This window comes from Plecotus auritus, assembly GCF_963455305.1.
Source record: "Plecotus auritus genome assembly, chromosome: 4".
Lineage (NCBI taxonomy): Eukaryota > Metazoa > Chordata > Mammalia > Chiroptera > Vespertilionidae > Plecotus > Plecotus auritus.
The window spans coordinates 89,663,294-89,683,119 of NC_137775.1; the positions used below are offsets into that span (position 1 = coordinate 89,663,294).

A 19,826-nucleotide genomic window follows, 5' to 3' on the forward strand; every position below is an offset into this window, starting at 1 on the left:
GCTGTATTGCTATGTGGCAAAAGCATGAACGCTTTACAAATGTACTGAGATGCCAGTTTTGAAATTATGCAATGCAATTCTTGGTCACTTTTTAAGCTGTAAGTAGTAAAACCTCAATAAAGCAGATTAATTTGGGCAAGGGGGTGTAACTGTTAAAGCCAAAGTCCATTATATAGTAAAGCAGGTTTTCCAAATGGGTGTTAAAAAATTGACAAATTAGTTTCCCTGTATTTTTTGTGTGTTTGTTTGTTTTTTGTTAATCCTCACCCGAGGATATTTTTTCCATTGATTGTTTTTTTTGTTGTTTTTTTTAGAGAGAGTGGAAGGGAGAGAAGAGGGGGGGAGAGAGAGAGAGAGAAAGTGAGAGTGAGAGAGAGAGAAACATCGATATGAGAGAGACACATCTATTGGCTGCCTCCAAGCATACGCCCTGATCAGGCATGGGGATCGAACCTGCAGCCTAAGTATGTGCTCTTGACCAGGAATCGAACCTACGATCCTTTGGTGCGTGGGCCATGCTCCAACCACTTAGCACCACCGGTCAGGGCTAGTCTACCTGTTTTCACTTCTGAAGATACATTTTGTGATTAAAATTAAATATGTGTGAAAAGTTTAATTTCACAGAAAAGCTTTCTGTATGTACTACTGTAATTTTAAATTTATACTGCATTCACCACTCACCATAAGTAAAGAAATGCACATGGCTGGGGCATGGCTTAGCACCCAGAACATCTGCCCCCATATGAAAACTCCTGCAGAAAGTCACACCATGTGACAACAGAACCAATTTCCTGCTTGATGCGGTGTGATCACATGCTAATCATTTGCTAAACATTGTTTACGAGCAGTGATTCTTGGATTTAAATATGTAGATTACAGTTATAGATATGTAATATTTATTTATGTGGTGAAATTACTACAGTATTTTTTTCCAACATATGGCCTATCCGCTAAAATCTGTTAAAAATATCAGTGAATTAATAACAACAAAATAACCTGTTAATTTAATTATAAGCAAATCTTGGTTAAAAGCATTTTAAAATTAACAGGGTGTTAATCTTCACATATGACATATGGACTGGAAATTTTGTCTGTTAAATTCAAAGTCCATTAAATCAAGGGTTTACTGTATATGTATTACTTCAAATTTTGAAATCAAAGTGAGTCTTGACTACTATTATTAGATCAACAATTTTAAATCGGTATAATTCAAGTCTACATAAGATGCAGGTAAACTGTAAACCTTTTTTTTTTTTTTTTAATTACTCTACCTGATCCCAGGAGTTCAAAGCTGGCTTAATGTTGTTAAATCTGTTAATATGTCCTCAACAATGCTCTTCCTCTGGGAGCACGCCTGCGCCTTTCTTCCCCCACCATCCTGCATCTCCTAAACTCAAAGGGTCCCCACGAGACTTGCAACCAGAGGAGAAAAGAGCAGTGGCTAACCCCCTAAACCTGTCTCCAAGGCCGCCCTTTACTTGGACTTTTCAACGCGCTAAAGCAGCCCAGTCTTGGCTCACTTCTTTCCTGTAACATTTCTGGGGAGCCACAGCAGCCCACCTAGGCTCTCTCCTCTTGCTTCTTCTATCCCAAGCCCTTCCTTGTATCACCATCCCCAGCTTTAACAAATGTATTCTCATTTTCAAAAATGTCATCAACAAATCAAATGAAAATAATTATATAATTATGTTAATAGATACCCAAAAAGGATATTTGACTAAATTCCTGAGCCTTACCTAATTTAAATTCTTTAAAAACTAAAAATAGAGGGAAATTTCCTTTCTAGATGAAGAATATCTGACTAAAAACAGCAAACCTAAAGGTAAAACACTGCTAGGGATGTTCCCATTAAAGTCAGAAAACAAAACAAGAATGTCTACCATTATAGTCGTTATTTTATGTTGTTCTAAACATTTCAACCAACAAAACATGCAATACAAACTAAATAAGACTATTAGAAAAACATCATTAGTCATAGCTATGAAAGTAATTCTTAGAAAACCCAGGCAAAATTACCAGGGAAAGGACTAGAATTAAGTAGATACCAAGAAAATATAAATTTATGACTTGGCCAGAACTATTGCTGTTCAGATCTTTCCATGCCTCCCTCAGGACTGCTTCTATCCTAGTCTGAGTCGCTCCTGTGTGCCTGGACTACTGCACCAGACTTGTGAACTAACTGGATTCCTTATTTTCAACCTGGGGAGAGATCACACAGTAGGGCCACAGGATGTTCTAATAACAAATCTGACTATGTCATTCCTTTGCTTAGAAGGAAAGTTTCCCATCATAGAGTAAGATCCAAATTTACTACGGCCTTATAAATATGGCCCTATACAACCAGGCCTTATACAAATGCCATTCTGGACACTGGCCATACTGACTTTCTGTTCCTCAAACACACCTCTGTGCTAGTTCTTCACTTTGTTGGCCTTGGGCTCTCCTTGAATCTCACAGGATGGCTCCTTCTAACATGTAGTCTCATCCTACCTTAAATGTTCTTTCCTAGAGATCTCTTGGATCATCCCACCTAGAGCATCCACCAGTTGCTATTTCTCATCACTCTATGTTAATTCCCTCCATCTAAAGTTCATGATCTGATACTTTTCCCTGCATATTGATTATCTCCCCCACAATGCTGCCTCCATGACAGCAAGAACTGTGTCTTAATAATGATTCAACACTTTCAAGTTCCTGGTACATAGGAGTCACTCAGTAAACATTTGAATTTTAGTTGTCTGTCATTGTCAAATAAGCTGTAAGTGCCACAAAACAGGAAGTATGCCTATTTTATTAACTGTTCTATCCCCAGGACTCTGACAATAAATATCTCATGAATGAATGTATCCCTCCTCCCTTTTAAGACCCTAATATTCTAAAATTAGGCAAATTTTTTTGGTGAGTTCAACACATTTTTGGCCTTTTTTGACAGTGCTAGCCAGCGACTGTCCTAAATGATTTCCTACGCATTGTTATAAAGTTAAATCTTCTCACTTCTACCCATCCATTCCCCAAATTCTACATTTGTGTGATTGACTTGTTAAGATAAACACAGAGCTTTAATAATTAAAGTTTACTAGCCTTGTTGAAATTAATCTTTAAAATGCCTTTGTTGAAAAATATTTACAAGAAAATAACAGGTCAAGAAATGTTTGAGCCCTAATCCATAAACTACACATGTAAGTAGCTGGGCAGAGAAGACATCATCCCTAAAATTATATTGAAAAAAAAAAAGTATTAAAAAGTTAATCTATCTTGTCAGTGTATAGACAAATGATCATTCTATGCTAAAACAGTAAAAACTAACAAAGCCACAAAAGGATTGCCTATTTAGGATTTAAGTTAAGATGCTAGATCACCATTTGATTATCCCAGAGTTACTCATTAAATATGATACAGAGTACATATTCGCTCGTTTGTGGGCACTTTTAGGTATCCAATTACTTCAAACAAAAGGCTACATTCTCAAATTTTTAGGTTTTGTTTTTATTCAAGAGTATACTCACAGGCGGCACTTAAAAATCAGGCTTTTAAAATAAAGGCCGAAACTGAAAAAAAAAAAATTTTTCGCAAATGTGACACTGATAAAAGGATGATTGTCATAATTTAAACCCTAAAATGTCCTGTGGAGTCAAAGGCTTTATACACAGAATGTGTTAGATTAATATCGTTTAAAATAAACAATCAAAAGACCACAGATATGGGCAAATTTGTCAATGAATATAAACATCAGTTTCAGCCTTCCAGAGTACGAAAACCAGCAATTAGTTCATCTTGTGACAGAATACACACTGTGCTTCACATTTTGGACTTTAAAGATTCTTTCTCCAGCAACAAATCAGCGTATCTTTGCTGAAGCTCCTTTTCTCTTTCCTGTTGTCGCTGTACATCTTCTTTAAGACACTTGAAGAGACAAAGATATTAAATAATTATTTCATATGTAAGAAATGAAAATTAAAAAGATCTTATGGTACTTTATCATCCTACAAACAGCTGAGTTCAGTCCTGACTCTTAAGAGGCAAGTATTGCCCAAAGAGAAACAAAAATAGGGGCTACTTTAGCTATAACACCAATACTGTTAAGGCCATTCTTTGATTAGTCATATAACTACCATCATTTTGTAAAATCTCTGCTTCTATCTCAAATAAACAAGCCATTATTATCCTATTGATACCCACGAATGCACTTTATCTTGGCAGGGGCTATCATGTGCACTGAGGAAATAAAGTTAAATGTGACCAAAGCAACTTGATGCTTTGGAATGAGTACCTATATTCCCAGCACCCTAAATTACCAATCAAAAAGACATCAGTTTAATGTACCTTGGAGAGCTATATGAATGGAATACAATTTAGTTTCAGGGGGGAAATAAAATCTCAAGGGTTACTTATTCCATTTCATAATGTATCTTTATACAAAACAAAATTAATGAAGGAAAACCCTCTGTATCTTCCACTGGCCTGGTCTATCCATCCAACCCCTGGCAATTCTAGGTCAGAAAAGTTTAGGTTCTCATTGAAAAAAGCGAGACAGTATCAACTCCCGAAGACAGCCTGCACAGGAAAGAAATAAAAATAGGAAAGCCCTGGATAATTCTCTGTGGCTCTCTTTCTAAGCAAAGCTGCAAGGCAATAATGTTACCTCTAGCCTCCGGGGAATCGCAGAATCTTCATGTTTCTTGAGTTCTTCAAAAGTGCGTAACTCTAAGTAAGCCTGCTCAATTTGGTCCCATAAGTCATTCAATTGTTTCATGAGCCCCATAGCACGAGACTGGTAACCACCAAGCAAAATTTTCATCTTCTTTTCCATCTTTGCAGCTCTCTTGGCTTCTGTCGTCATGTGACCCCTGTTTATCTGGGGGGAGATCACATCAGCACACATGAGAAAAGCAGGCTAAATAACAGGACTACAAAGACAGTACTGGTTCAAAGCAGCAGCACACTACAGTTCCTTATTCTTCAGCTATCATACATGAAATCAGGCTTAAGAAGGATCTGTCTTGCACCTGAAGGATTTTATAGATTAGTCCTAAATAACATTTATAATAATTTCACCCATGATTCAATAGCAAAGCAGGCTTGAACTTCATAGTATGGAAAAACTAATCTCTACTTCTGAAAATAACTTCTGCTATCATTAATCTGCATTGATTTTAGAACTGGTAGCAACTCATCTTCACCACCTACAGCTCAAAAATGTACTTCTACATTATACATGTACATTTTTAATAGCTGTGATCAAAACATAAGTCCTCAAACTATAAAATTACTCGATTATTTTTATAATGTCAAAATCCTAAATTTGGCATATAACCCATTAAGGAAAAAGAATATCACATTTGTCAACACAATTTTTTAATTTTTGAGAAGTGAAAGGACACCATAAAATTAAGAAAAAAATGATCATTTTCTATTAAATATGTCTATTGAGCACAGGTGGGATGCCTCCTCAAACCATTCTAAAATTAAGGGAAAAGAATTAAAAATGTATAAACTCACAAAAGAACAGGAGAGGGACAATTAACAGAAGAAAGATTTGAACAAAATTCTAAAGCTGCTGCTGGCAAGCACAGCAGTCAGTGGTGGCGGGAGCCTCTCCCACCTCCGCTGCAGGCAGGCAATAAGGAGCAAAGGGTCCCGGGACTGCGAGAGGGCGCAGGAAGGGCTGAGGGACCCCCCCCAACCCCACCCCCACCCAGTGCATGAAATTTCATGCACCGGGCCTCTAGTCTGGTATAACAGCATAATACTTATGCTCAGAAAGTGTTTATCTAGTCATGAAGGCGCACTGAGTATGATCGGTACCTTATATCTGGGAATTACCACCTCATACACAGTTGAGTCATTTATTATTCCCAAACTACCAAAGATTTTAAAACTGCAAAGTTGCTAGCTTCCATTTAATATCAACAATTACATTTAATTTAGTCCAAGCTTTATGAAACTCTTTGGCTCAAATGTTGTGCTAAAGCCCTAGCCGGTTTGGCTTAGTGGGATAGAGCATTGGCCTGTAGACTGAAGGGTCCCAGGTTCAATTCTAGTCAAGGGCACATGCTGGGTTGCTGGCTCCGTCCCTAGTGTAGGGCATTGCAGGAGGCAGATGATCAATGACTCTCTCATCATTGAGGTTTCTATCTCTCTCTACCTCTCCATTCCTCTCTGAAATCAATAAAAATCTATAATAATAAAAGTGTAATATGCTAATTAGACCGGATGACCTTCCAGATGAAGCCGGGGCCGTGAGTGAAGCCCGGGTCCCAGGGTGCCTGCCACAGCCAGAGGGAAGCCGGTGCCAGCAGCCGGGAGAAGGAAAACCTACTCTTACACAAATTTCGTGCATTGGGCCTCTAGTATATATATAAAAAAAGAAAACTCTCGGCTATTAACATACCAAATATTTCTTCTCTTTAAACTCTCTTTAAAAAAAATTTGTGCTAAAGATTCCAAGCAAATATGGAAATAAATTATACTAAAAATATTTAAGTATGGGAAAAAGATAATTTAGGCAACTAAATATTTTAAAAGTGGAAGACTGCTTTTTTTAAAATATATTTTTATTCATTTCAGAGAGGAAGGGAGAGGGAGATAGAAACATCCATGTTGAGAGAGAATCATTGATTGGCTGCCTCCTGCATGCCCTCTACTGTGGATTAAGCCCGCCAACCGGGTATGTGCCCTTGACTGGAATCGAACCTGGGACCCTTCAGTCTGCAGGCTGACGCTCTATCCACTGAGCCAAACCAGCTATGGCTGTAATACTGCTTTTAATATTCAATTTTAGCTTAGTTATCTTACATCTGCCATCTGATCATTAAAATGTGAAGGAATAAAGAGATTAAGAAGTACAGATTGGAAGTTACAAAACAGTGAGGGGGATGTAAAGTACAGCATAGAGAATATAGTCAATAATATATAGACTGAGATTAACTATGTATGGTACCAGGTGGGTCCTGGAAATATTGGGGGGAGTACTTTGTAAAGTATATGGTGACTAACCACTATGCTGTACAACTAGTACAAAATAATATTGACTGTAAAGTGTAATTAAAAAAATTGTGAAGGAAGACATCTATATATTTTATAATACGCTCAACCTATGACTGTTCAATGCACTTTAGAAGGAAAACTTAACCTAAAACATTAAGCCTTTTTCTAGCCAATGCATACATGGGACAGACTACCTTCAATCAGCCCCAACTCCCCTGCCCTCCACACAACAGTAGTGTCCAAGAGGTTATAAAACCTTTTGTTTAAAAAAGAAAGACTCAGGAAGAACCAGACTCTGATGTAATCAGATTCACATTTCTAAGCCCTTAAACAATACTAGCTTAAGGAGCTTGTACTGCATCTTATGGCTGATTTACCAAAAGTTCTCCCAAAAAAATGTTTTTAAATCATTTTATGCACTTAGAGATACACTTTAAAGTCTTCTTCAAACATCTAACAAAGCTGGTATGGAGCTAGGATGAAATACGTTGCTCACCAGACCAGCCTCCCAAATATGGTTACAATGGAAGAAAGTTTGTGCTTTAAATATGTATCTGATCTAAATTTCGAACAATCTTAAATAAAATAAAGTTCACTATAACATTACAAATTTAAAGTAGGACACTTGATATAATTAAACCTGATTATATCCAAAATGAAAGAGTGAAATTCTATTTTAAAAAAGGAGATGAATGAGAACATCCTAACATATAAAAACCCTGGTTCCCTCATATCTGCAATGACCGGGAGGCTCGAGCGTTTGCCAGGCTGCCGCCCAGCAGGCAAGCAGGCTGAACTGATGACCTCTCAGAGAGAGAGAGGGGCGGGGCTGCAGTGGCAGCAGAAGCAGGGTGATCAGACCCTGCTTCTCTCTCCCTCCCCAGCAGCCAAGCCTCTCTCTCTCTCCCAGAGGTCAGCAGTTCAGCTGCTAGCCAGCTGCCTGGGGCAGCTGCTGATCAGCCCCGCCTCTATGATCAGGCCCGGAGATAGGCCCGGTGATGCTGACTGGCATAGAAACCAAACAATGAGAACCAAATCTGGGTGAATTGCAAGGAGCCAATGGCTGCCTAGGAGGCAGAGCTTTTGATACTGACTGGCATAGAAACCGACCAATCAGAACCAAATCTGGGTGAATTGCGAGGAGCCAATGGCTGCCTAGGAGGCGGAGCTTTTGATGCTGACTGGCATAGAAATCAACCAATCAGAATCAAATTGGCCAGCAGAGGAGGGCAGTTGGGGGCGAGATCAGGCCTGCAGAGGAGGGCAGTTGGGGAGGGAGGGCCAGCAGGGGAGGGCCGTTGGGGGCAACCAGACCGGTAGGGGAGGGCAGTTGGGGGCGACCGGGCCGGCAGGGGAGGGAGGGCCGTTGGGGGCGATCGGGCCGGCAGGGGAGCAGTTAGGTGTTAATCAGGACGGCAGGGGAGTGGATAGGGGGCAATCAGGCAGGCAGGCAGGCGAGCGGTTAGGAGCCAAAAGTCCCAGATTGTGAGAGGGATGTCCGACTGCCGGTTTAGGCCCAATCCCTGTGGGCCTAAACCAGCAGTCAAAGAACCCCCGAGGGGTCCCATACTGGAGAAGGTGCAGGCTGGGCTGAGGGACACTCCCCCCCAGTGCACGAATTTTGTGCACCAGGCCTCTAGCCTATATATAAAAGCCTAACTGACTGAATGACTGAACGATTGGTTGCTATGATGCACACTAACCACCAGGGGGGGCAGATGCTCAATGCAGGAGCTGCCCCCTGGTGGCCAGTGCGCTCCCACAGCAGGAGTGCCACTCAGCTGACCGATGGGCACCAGACACCGGGCTCACAGCTGGCAAGCGCAGCTGTGGCGGGGCGAGCCTCTCCCGCCTCCACAGCAATGCTACCAAGCAGCAGTGGTGGCGGCAGCAGCAAGCACAGCAGGGCCAGGATGAGCAGGAATGGAGCAGCACCTCCCCGGCCGCCTGCCGTTTAGCACACTACTATATCCTCCAAGGGGTCCTGGATTGCAAGAGGGCACAGGCCAGGCTGAGGCACCCCACCGGTGCATGAATCCGTGCACCGGGCCTCTAGTATCCTATCTAATAAAAGAGTAATATGCAAATTGACCATCACTCCAACACACAAGATGGCCACCCCCATGTGGTCAAAGATGGCTGCCCCCATGTGGACACAAGATGGCCACCACAAGATGGACAGCAGGGGAGGGCAGTTGGGAGGAACCAGGCCTGCAAGGGAGGGCAGTTGGGGGCGATCAAACCTGCAGGGGAGGGCAGTTAGGGGTGACCAGGCTGGCAGAGGAGGGAAGTTGGGGATGACCGGGCCTGCAGGGAAGGGCAGTTGCAGGGGACCCAAGCATGCAGGGGAGAGCAGTTGGGGGGGACCAGGCCTGCAGGGGAGAGCAGTTAGGGGTGACCAGGCCTGCAGGGGAGGGCAGTTAGGGATGACCAGGCCGGCAGGGGAGGGCAGTTAGGCATCAATCAGGCTGGCAGGGGAGTGGTTAGGGGGTGATCAGGCTGGCAGGCAGAAGCGGTTAGGGGCAATCAGGAAGGCAGGCAGGCGAGCAGTTGGGAGCCAGCAATCCTGGATTGTGAGAGGGATGTCCAACTGCCCGTTTAGGCCCGATCCCAATAGGATCCTATTCTGATCGGGCCTAAACAGGCAGTCGGACATCCCTCGAGGGGTCCCAGATTGGAGAGGATGCAGGCTGGGCTGAGGGACACCCCTCCCCCAAGTGCACGAATTTCGTGCACCGGGCCTCTAGTCTACATATAAATAAGAAAACCAAGCTGACAAATTTCATGCTATGTCTGGAATTTGCTTCAAAATAATGGGGAAGGTGTCCTAGCTGGTTTGGCTCAGTGGATAGAGCATCAGCCTGGGGACTGAAGGATCCTAGGTTCCATTCCAGTCAAGGGCACATGCTGGGGTTGCAGGCTCAATCCCCAGTAAGGGGTGTGGGGAGGCAGCCAATCAATGATTCTCTCTCATCATTGATGTCTCTATCTCTCTCTCCCTTCCTCTCTGAATAAAAATATTTTTTTTTAAAATAATAATGGGGAAGGGGGAATTGAAACAGTGGCTGGATGAGTTGGTGACTGTCATAGCTGGGTGATAATACATGAGTATTCATTACAATAGTTTACATTTGGGTATGTTTTAAAATTCCCATAATAAAATGATTTTTCAAATTCAATTTCTACTCTAAAGATCAATTATTTTAAGACCATACACCAAAAACCATGAAACATTAATAGAATGAACTATAATGTAGACATTAAAATGCACAAGTATGTCAACTGTTTCAACACACCAAAACATATATGTGATATGTTAAATTAAAATTCACAATTAGCCGAAACCGGTTTGGCTCAGTGGATAGAGCGTCGGCCTGCGAACTGGAAGGTCCCAAGTTCGATTCCAGTCAAGGGCATGTACCTTGGTTGTGGGCACATCCCCAGTAGGAGGTGTGCAGGAGGCAGCTGATCGATGTTTCTCTCTCATTGATGTTTCTAACTCTCTATCCCTCTCCCTTCCTCTCTGTAAAAAATCAATAAAAATGTACTAAAAAATAAAAAATAAAATAAAATTCACAATTATGTGAAATCTATGTATACTAACGAAAATCAGACTGTCTTAATTTCTCTCCTAAGATCAACCATATCTCAAATTTCTGACATACATCAAAATTTATAGAATAAAAACTTAGCCCCCTGCTTTTCAAGATGAAGTTACTTTTTGATACCTTAAATGCATAAAACCAAGTTTACCCCATTTAAGTAACACTAAGGATGAACAAACCTGAAAGACATGGGAGAAAATTCCCATTTGCTATTTGCTAAGCACATTATCTCAAACTCTCACTTTCATGACATTAAAACTATTACAGATAAGGAAATTTGAGATTCAGAGAGGTTAAGTAACTTGCCTTAGTCCACACAGCCACTAAGTGATGAAGCTATGCAGTTATGTCCTACTTTAAAAGTCCAACATATTAGACCACACCACTGCTAATAAAATGGAAGTCCTCCCTGACTCAGCCCCCGACCTGCAAAAATGCCTGAAGAAATTCAAGCTGTGGGACTATGGTAAATGGCTTAATGCACCAGACAGTTTCCTGAAAAATTATTTCAGACACATGTAAACAAAATCATAATTAATGGATCTGCTCATCACTCTTTCCGATTTAGACATTGACCTGTACCTACCCACTTATAAGAATTTTGACACTTCAGAAAAGCTTTTACTTTCCCCAGCTTATATTTTTAAATTCATAATTCTTTAATTCTTAAAAAACTATGAAACTATAGGAAAACAAACATCTCTCAGAAAAATTTTACAGAGGGAAAAAAGTTACTAACAACTTTTTAAGAAGTTGGGCAAAATATAACTTGTGTAATTATTTGGAGATTTCACCAAAGCTAATCCTTGCCACTAACTTTAAATGAGGGCAAGTTATCAGGTTTCTTTTTATTTTTTAATGATATTTATAATATTACTAGAGACCCAGTGTATGAAATTCATGCACGGGTAGGGTCCCTAGGCCTGGCCGGCGATCAGGGCTGATTGGGGCCTTCCGGCTGTCGGCTGGGGCCTTCCTTTGTTCCACGCCACCCCCTGGTGATCAGTACACATCATAGCGAACAATCAAACTCCCAGTCTACCGGTCGAACTCCCGAGGGGACAATTTGCATATTAGCCTTTTATATATATAGATAGATACTATTCAGTGAACAAAGCAGTATATGATGATCCCAATTTAAACACCTTCCTCCTTTCATCCACACAGATGCTATGTATAGTAACTTTTTTCCTATCATATGTAATCTTATAAATATGTACTCACACATATATAAAAATACACACACCCAAGATGTCATTTTGTGATTATGTCTAGATGGTAGGCTCTTTTCTTCATTTTTAAAATTTCTTTTTAAATTTCTCTTTAAAGTACTGGTATTATTTTTAGAAAAGCACCCCAAATGTTATTTTTAAATGCATAGAAAAGAAACTGTCTAAAAAAGACTGGCCAGAGACCAATGGAAAACTGATGGTCCCCAGGAGATGAATCAGTGGAACCATAAGTGTTTCCTTGGGTCATTATAAAAGGAGGCTGTATGGGACTTATAAAAGTGTAATTGTTACTTTCAAACTCACTAAGTTTGTTAAGGTTACTAAGCTTAAGTAATTCCAAAATAAACACATTATCCTTGGGTCTCCAATACCGTCTTCAGTTAAAGTCTGTAACAGTGAGGTTCAGAAAAATTAAGAGCATCCCTCACTGAAACTCTTGCTTTGGGGCCCATAACATAACTTTATACCACTAGAAAAGCAGGTTTAAGGATACCCAAAATAAATACAGAGTTAATGGCAGCTCCACTTCCCAGTCCATCATTCAGCAATATGATCCTATACTAGTAAAGATGTGGTTCAACCATCGAAATGTTTGCAAACAAGAGTCCATGAGTGGCTCTTTTATCTCTATACAGCTTATTTAGCATTAAGTTTTATCAACAGACCTTCTCTATATTGATGAGATGCAGGTCCAAGAAAGTGATTACTGTCACATCTATCAGAGTTAGCAACTGTCAGATTGTACCCCTGCAAAGCAAGCTAAGCAGTAAGGCAAAACCTTACTAAACACATTTGTAGGACAGGAAGGTACCAACAAAGCAATCAAGTGGCCTAGCACTTTACATCTGCACAAGTTAGGAAATGAAACACAAAGTGTGTGAAACGAATTCAACCCAATCCTGAGGCATAATAGAAGCAACATAGTTGTACCAAGGAGATCTCTGGTCTAGCTCTAGAGTTCTTGCTAGGAACAACCAATACATCTGCCAGTGCCTTTATGGGTTACGGTAGACCAGAACTTCAGAAACAGAGCATTCCAAAGTTCTGGGAACTCTTCTCCTGAAGCCCTTGCCTCCCTCCCGCCCCCCCGGCTCCCGCCCGCCACACATGCACATACACACACCTACACACACACACACACACACAAACACATACACACACCTACACACACACACACACACACACACACACTCACAAAGCAATATAAGCATAAGCCTGCTGAGATACAACATATAGTCCTCCACCCAGAATTGTCCACCAACTTAATCCTTAACCTAAGTTTTCACTATTTAAAGTATTAAGGGAATATTTTTCCTGTACTAAAACATCTGACTTTGTAATGGAAGTCACTGAGAAAATGAAGTCCATTATGCAGCCAATTTTGTTGAAACATAACCATTCAGTTAAGGCAGGGGTCCTCAAAGAGTTCTACAAATACACTGAGAAGAATCTTAAATGTGTTATCTGTGTTCTTTAAGTTACTTTATTTCCAAGAAGTCAATGTTACACAATATTTCTTGACTAAGTTGACTGTGCCAGTAAAATACAGGGAGAAGTATTACTTCTGGACCTAGTTTCCACCTCTAAGGAAAGCCTTTCCATTTTTATAGCTAACATGACAAAATCTACTTTTCAGCCAAACTTCCTAAACACAGCAGTTTAGATACTATTTCAAATACTATTAAATTTAATAGCAGGCCTAAATTCAGACTTCTCATTTCACTTTTGCACCTACTGGAAATTATTTCACTCAAAATAATTATGTCTTCAGATGATTTCCTATTTCCACTTAAAGTGGAAACAAATTAGAACACTTCAAATTCTATTTGCACTTCCCAAATACAGTAATGACTCATTTATCTGGCATCGTCAGAAAAGGAGGTTCTCCACATGAAGGTTTTCCAGATATCTGAAGTCCACAGGAGCAGAGCGTTCATCTGCCTTGTTTCCTGCTTTACCTCAGGGCCTAGAACAGGGGCTGGCACATAGTAGATGCCCAGTAACATTCACTGAACATGTGATTAAATAAAGTACTAAAGCTCTTTTATTTTTAACCATTTGGTGAAAACTTTTCTACAGTTACAGCCATCACTCTTTTTAAAAAAATAAAAAACATGACCTGAACAGAAATTAAGCTTTTCTTATTTATTTGGGGTTTCTCTATAAACAGCAATCACTCTACCCTCCTACCATACACCTATAATGCCCTCACAGAAGCTATTAAAATTCATAGGGCTTTTTGCTACCATATTTAAATGGCATCAACATGCCATGCTTTCTAACTTTTCCTTTTCTGATATTAGCTGTGATTTCTATTTGCTGTTGCTGCCTTATTTTACACACAAATGTCTGGCAAGATTCTAAAATTGATTCTGCCTCCAAAGCAGAATAAAATACATGGAGTTGGTTATAATTCAGAAGTGTCACTACTTCTGACTTGTGTCTACATTCTGGTTCTATTTAACAGACTCTTACACCACCCATCACATTCTTCATAAAATCTGAGGTGGTTCTATTCGTTTTAAATGATTATCTTATATTAATCATGAGTAATGGTTCAAAGACTAGCTCCAATATAAACCTCTGGGCATTTTTTTTAATCCATTTAGGAGACACCAACAATGACAAAGCTGGATTTCATCTTGCTTGATATACTGTGATAGAGCCATAATTTAAATTCACTGTTCCAAAGTTCATGGCATCAAAAATCAAACACACTGACTGCTATGGTACACTGTGCTTACACAGAAAAGCATATCTCCCTGAACCTAAGAGTGGAAAGGATAATTTAAGTATAGCATTTAGTTTGTATAATACAAGTGGAGTTCCTTCCCCACAACAAACTTTGAATAATGTTTATAATTTAGCAATCAACTGAAATGATGAAAGAATTACCACAATTGAAATAAAATATTTATGTATTTCAAACCAGTAGAATTGTATCTTCAAAAACTAAAATAAGCTAAGACGAACCTAGTTCTGAATTAGGGATGGATACAAGTAAAATGGGGGATTGTTTATTTGGGTTTTTGAGTCTCTTTTCTTCTTTTAAAAGATTTAATGAACTTTCATTTGAAATAAGCACAGTTTACTAAATTAAAGTATTTGATTACATATCCTTTATAAGTAACTAGTTGGGTAAACAATATCCAGGAGTCAAGAAAAGAAAAATTACTTCAAACTGTTTTATGAATATTCTTCCAAAATCACCAATACTTCAACAAAAATAGTTCAACGGAAGATTTCAGTTCCTGGTACTGAAATGAACAAAGAGAACCACATGTTTTTAATGGTGGCTTATAAATGACCCAAATAAATCTCCAAAAGAACAGCAGTGGTTCTTTCTGTACTTTTCCCTTCAAAACTCACAAGACCAATTCAACATAGACATAAAAATTACTGTACTTTATGGCACCACTCACTTTGTGACACATTTATTTGCTGTCATGAAAGTTAGTGCCTCAACAAAGTAAATTAGATTTAGGAAAAAACTTTTTTATACAGTTTAAACAGCACAAAATGTCCTTACCATTTGAGGCAGAAAAGAGTTTACCCACCTCAAATGAGATGATTTTCTAACTAAGTGAGAGACCTAAGTATTTATATATAAATGTTACAAGAAGCTTTCCAAATAGCTTTCCAATCAACTATGATGCTGACCTTAGATCAGAATTACACTAACTACCATTTATAAGAAATGAAGCCTACACAACAGAAAACATAAAATTTAACCACTGATGTTCTACTTTCCCTGACTCCATGAATTAAAACAGAACAACAGCACACCCTGCTGGAAGTTAGTAATACAACCAGAATAACCAGCAACACTGGATTGCTAGGATTCCATCGAAGATGAGAATTACTTCAAAAACAAATTCTAATTTCCCACTAAATGGTAAAAGAAGTTCACGAACATTAGCCATTAACATACCTATACATGTGATCTTAAAAATAAAGACTTAGAATAACTTCAAATAAAAAGATATCGCTTATTCTTCTTGGATGTGTTTCTCCGGGCGAGCAAGGGCCACAAAATAAAAAATAAGCAAATGGGATTCATTAAACAAAAAAGCTTTTGGAGAGTGGAGAAAACAAAACAAAAAGACAGCCTACTAAATGGGAAAAGATACTTGCAAATGATATATCTGATAAGTGCTTGATATCCCAAATTAATATAAAGGATTTATAAAATTCAGCATTAAAAAATAATCCAATTAAAAATGGGCAGAAGACCTGAATAGACATTTCTCCAAAGACATACAGATGGCAAACAGACATATGAAAAGAGGCTCAACCTCACAAATTATCAGGGAAATGCAAATAAAAACCACAATGAGGTATCATCTCACCTGTCAGAATGGCTGTCATCAAAAAGACAAGTAACAATGGTTAAGATGTGGAAAAAAGGAAACCTATGTGAACTGTTGGTGCAATTGTAAATTGGCACAGACACTATGGAAAATAGTATGGAGGTTCCACAAAAAACTAAAAATAGAGCTACCATACAGTTCAGCAATTTCAGGTGGGGAATTTATATAAAGAAAATGAAAACATTAATTTGAAAAGATGCACTCTCCTTTGTTCACTGTAGCATTATTTACCACATCCATGATATGGGAGCAACCTAGGTGTCCATCCATAGATGAATGGATAGAGATGATGTGACAGACAGCTGGTGTGGCTCAGTGGTTGAGCACTGATCTACGAACCAGGAGTTCATGGTTTGCTGGGTCAGGGCAATCAAAAAAATGTATTTTTTTAAAATGACGATGTGATTATATTTATATATATACTAGAGGCCCAGTGCACAAAATTCGTGCATTGGGGGGTAGGGGTCCCTCAGCCCAGCCTGCACCCTCTCCAATCTGGGACCCCTCGGGGGACATCCCTCTCACAATCCAGGACTGCTGGCTCCTAACCGCTCGACTGCCTACCTGCCTGATTGCCCCTAACCGCATCTGCCTGCCAGACTGATCACCCCCTAACCACTCCCCTGCCAGCCTGATTGATGCCTAACTGCTCCCCTGCCGACCCGATTGCCCCCAACTGCCCTCCCCTGCCAGCCTGATAGCCCCCAACTGCCCTCCCCTGCCCACTTGATGGCCCCCAACTGCCCTTCCCTGATCTCGTGATGACACGGCGGTGGCCATCTTGTGACAACATGGGGGTGGCCATCTTTGTGGTGGCCATCTTGTGATGACATGGGGTGGCCATCTTGTGGCAGCCATCTTGTGATATATATGTAATGTAATATTACTTAGCCACAGAAAAAAAACGGAATTTTGCCATTTGTGACAACATGTATGGACCTAGAGGGTATATGCTAGGTGAAATAAGTCAGAGAACTGAGGGGTCCCGGGTTCGATTCCGGTCAAGGGCATGTACCTTGGTTGCGGGCACATCCCCAGTGGGAGGTGTGCAGGAGGCAGCTGATCGATATTTCTCTCTCATCGATGTTTCTAGCTCTCTATCCCTCTCCCTTCCTCTCTGTAAAATATCAATAAAATATATTAAAAAAAAAAAAAAGAACTAAGTCAGAGAAAGACAAACAATTCACTTATATGCAGACTCTAAAAAACTAAGCAAAGGAACAAACAGACTCATATGGAGTACAAACTGATTGATGCCAGAGGGTTGAGTGATGGGAGGATGGGCAAAAAGATGAAGGGGATTGAGAGGTACAAACTTATAATTCAAACTTGTAAGTCACAGGAATATAACAGAGTTAGGGAATACAATCAATATCATCACAGTAACTTTGTACGGTGATAGATTGTCATGAAACTGCTCATGGTGACCACTTTGTAAGGTACAAAAGTATCAAATCACTATGTTGTACAACTGAAACTAATATTATATTGTATGTCAACTATACTTTAATTAAAAAGACCTTTATACCCTGGCCAGGTGCATTGTCCCATACACCAAAAGGTTGAGGGTTCAAACCCTAGTCGAGGTGTATATGGGAGGCAACCGATCATGTTTCTGTTTCTTTCTCTTTCTTTCTCTTTCTCTCTCTCTCTCTCTCTCTCTCTCTCTCTCTCTCTCTCTCTCTCTCTCTCTCTCTCCCTCCCTCCCTCCCTCCCCACCCCCCCATTCCTTTCTCCTCAGGTAAGAAGAAAAAAAAGACCTTACATTCCAGAATTTTAAAAATGTATTGCTTTTTTCCTTTTTCCTGCTCATTTCCCTAGCCCTACATAGCCGTGACCATCCCAGTAACTTTATCACTTTTTTATTTTAACCCTAAATAAAAATATTTTCAAATATGCTTGCTGTAAAGAGAAACTGGCAATCACATAAGAGAAAATTGCATAATGTGATTGCATGAAACACCCTTTCTCCTTCCCATTACAACTTGGCCTCAGAAACATCCCTGAAGGCCACCATTAAGAATCCACAAGGCAGCCTAGTGGTCCATGAACCACAATTTGCATGCCACTGGCAAAATGCCTACACGGATTCTGCAATTCAAAAAATGCAGACAATATTAAGAAACCACATGTCATGAAACCCCCATCTGGTACATTTCAACATTTTCACAAACATGAAAAATCATGGAAGCCATTGTCTGGATAATCCAACTCGGTGCTCTCTTTGTAACAAACTCACAGGAATCAGAGGATGAACAAAAGGTATCAAAGTTTTGTAAATGTGTTTTCAAAATACATTTTTATTGATTTCAGAGAGAAAGGGAAAGAAGAATCACTGCTTGACTGCCTCCTGCACGCCCCCTACTGGGAATTGAGCCAGCAACCGGGCATGTGGCCTTGACCAGAATCAAACTGGGGACGCTTCAGTCCGCAGGCCGACGCTCTGTCCACCAGCTAGGGCTAAATGTGCTCTTTTGGCTATAGAAAAAGGCTCTTCGGAACCACTGAGTTTCCTTCTTAGAGAAAACAAGATATTCTAGCATTGATCTACATTGTTCTGAGTGACTAGTGTTAACTTTATTGTTGTTGTTGTTAATCCTCACCTGAGGATATTTTTCAATTGATTTTTAGAAAGAATGGAAGGAAGGGAGAGTGACAGAGAAACATCAAGGTGAGAGAGACACATGGATCAGTTGCGTCCCACATGCACCCCAACCTTGGGCCAGGGATTGAGCCTGCAACCGAGGTACCTGCCCTTGACTGGAATCGAACCTGGGACCCTTCGGTCCGCAAGCCCACGCTCTATCCACTGAGCCAAACTGGCTAGGACTAGTGTTAATGTCTTGGCTCCTTGCTCCCATATCTTAAAGGTTCTGATTGACCTGTGGCCAACTTAGAGGCTACTCTTCATCATGGAAGGCCAGCAACTCATGAAAATCCAATGAAAAAAGAAAGCCAAAGAGGACCAAACACTTCAGTGTAGTTTTCCCTCAAGAATTGCAAAGGTGCCAAAACCGGTTTGGCTCAGTGGATAGAGCGTCAGCCTGCGGACTGAAAGGTCCCAGGTTCGATTCCGGTCAAGGGCATGTAACTTGGTTGCGGGCACATCCCCAGTAGGAGGTGTGCAAGAGGCAGCTGATCGATGTTTCTCTCTCATCGATGTTTCTGACTATCTATCCCTCTTCCTTCCTCTCTGTAAAAAATCAATAAAATATATTAAAAAAAAAAAAAAAAAAAAAGAATTGCAAAGGCAAATTACCTCAGGTCTATTTTTCTGAAGTTGTTTCCAGGGGTATTACTTGGTTCATTATTTCAATCAAAATACATTTAAGTTAGAATGTTAAATGGATACCAACCTCAAGCCTCTTTTCAAGTGACTCAATTCTGTCCTTTTTGCTTGCTAGGTTGGCCCGTGTGTAGCGGCTCTGCCCAGGGAGATACAAAACTTGACTGTAGCATTCTTCCCACACCTGGTTATAAGCTTCACTTGAGAGTTCTCCATGGCTCATACCTTGTTTTACCACTTCCATCTCCTGTACCAGAACATCTTGGGCCTGTTTAAGATAATAATTTCAATAAGTTTGAGTATTAGAAAGACTTGCCATCAACTGGGAGCTTTAAAGACTATTTTT

General features: G+C 40.2%; 1 protein-coding gene across 1 annotated transcript in view; it reads right to left on the minus strand.

The window, feature by feature from the left end:
* Positions 1-258: 258 nt before the first annotated feature.
* Positions 259-19,826, minus strand: part of CDC5L (cell division cycle 5 like) — a 56,745-nt gene continuing 37,177 nt past the window's right edge. Inside the window, exons 14-16 of the mRNA XM_080664743.1 lie at positions 19,551-19,748; positions 4,643-4,855; positions 259-3,903 (exon numbers count right to left, since the gene is read on the minus strand). Of these exons, the coding sequence (XP_080520869.1) occupies positions 3,799-3,903; positions 4,643-4,855; positions 19,551-19,748 (516 nt within the window). The 3' untranslated portion in view covers positions 259-3,798. The remainder of the gene's footprint in view (positions 3,904-4,642; positions 4,856-19,550; positions 19,749-19,826) is intronic.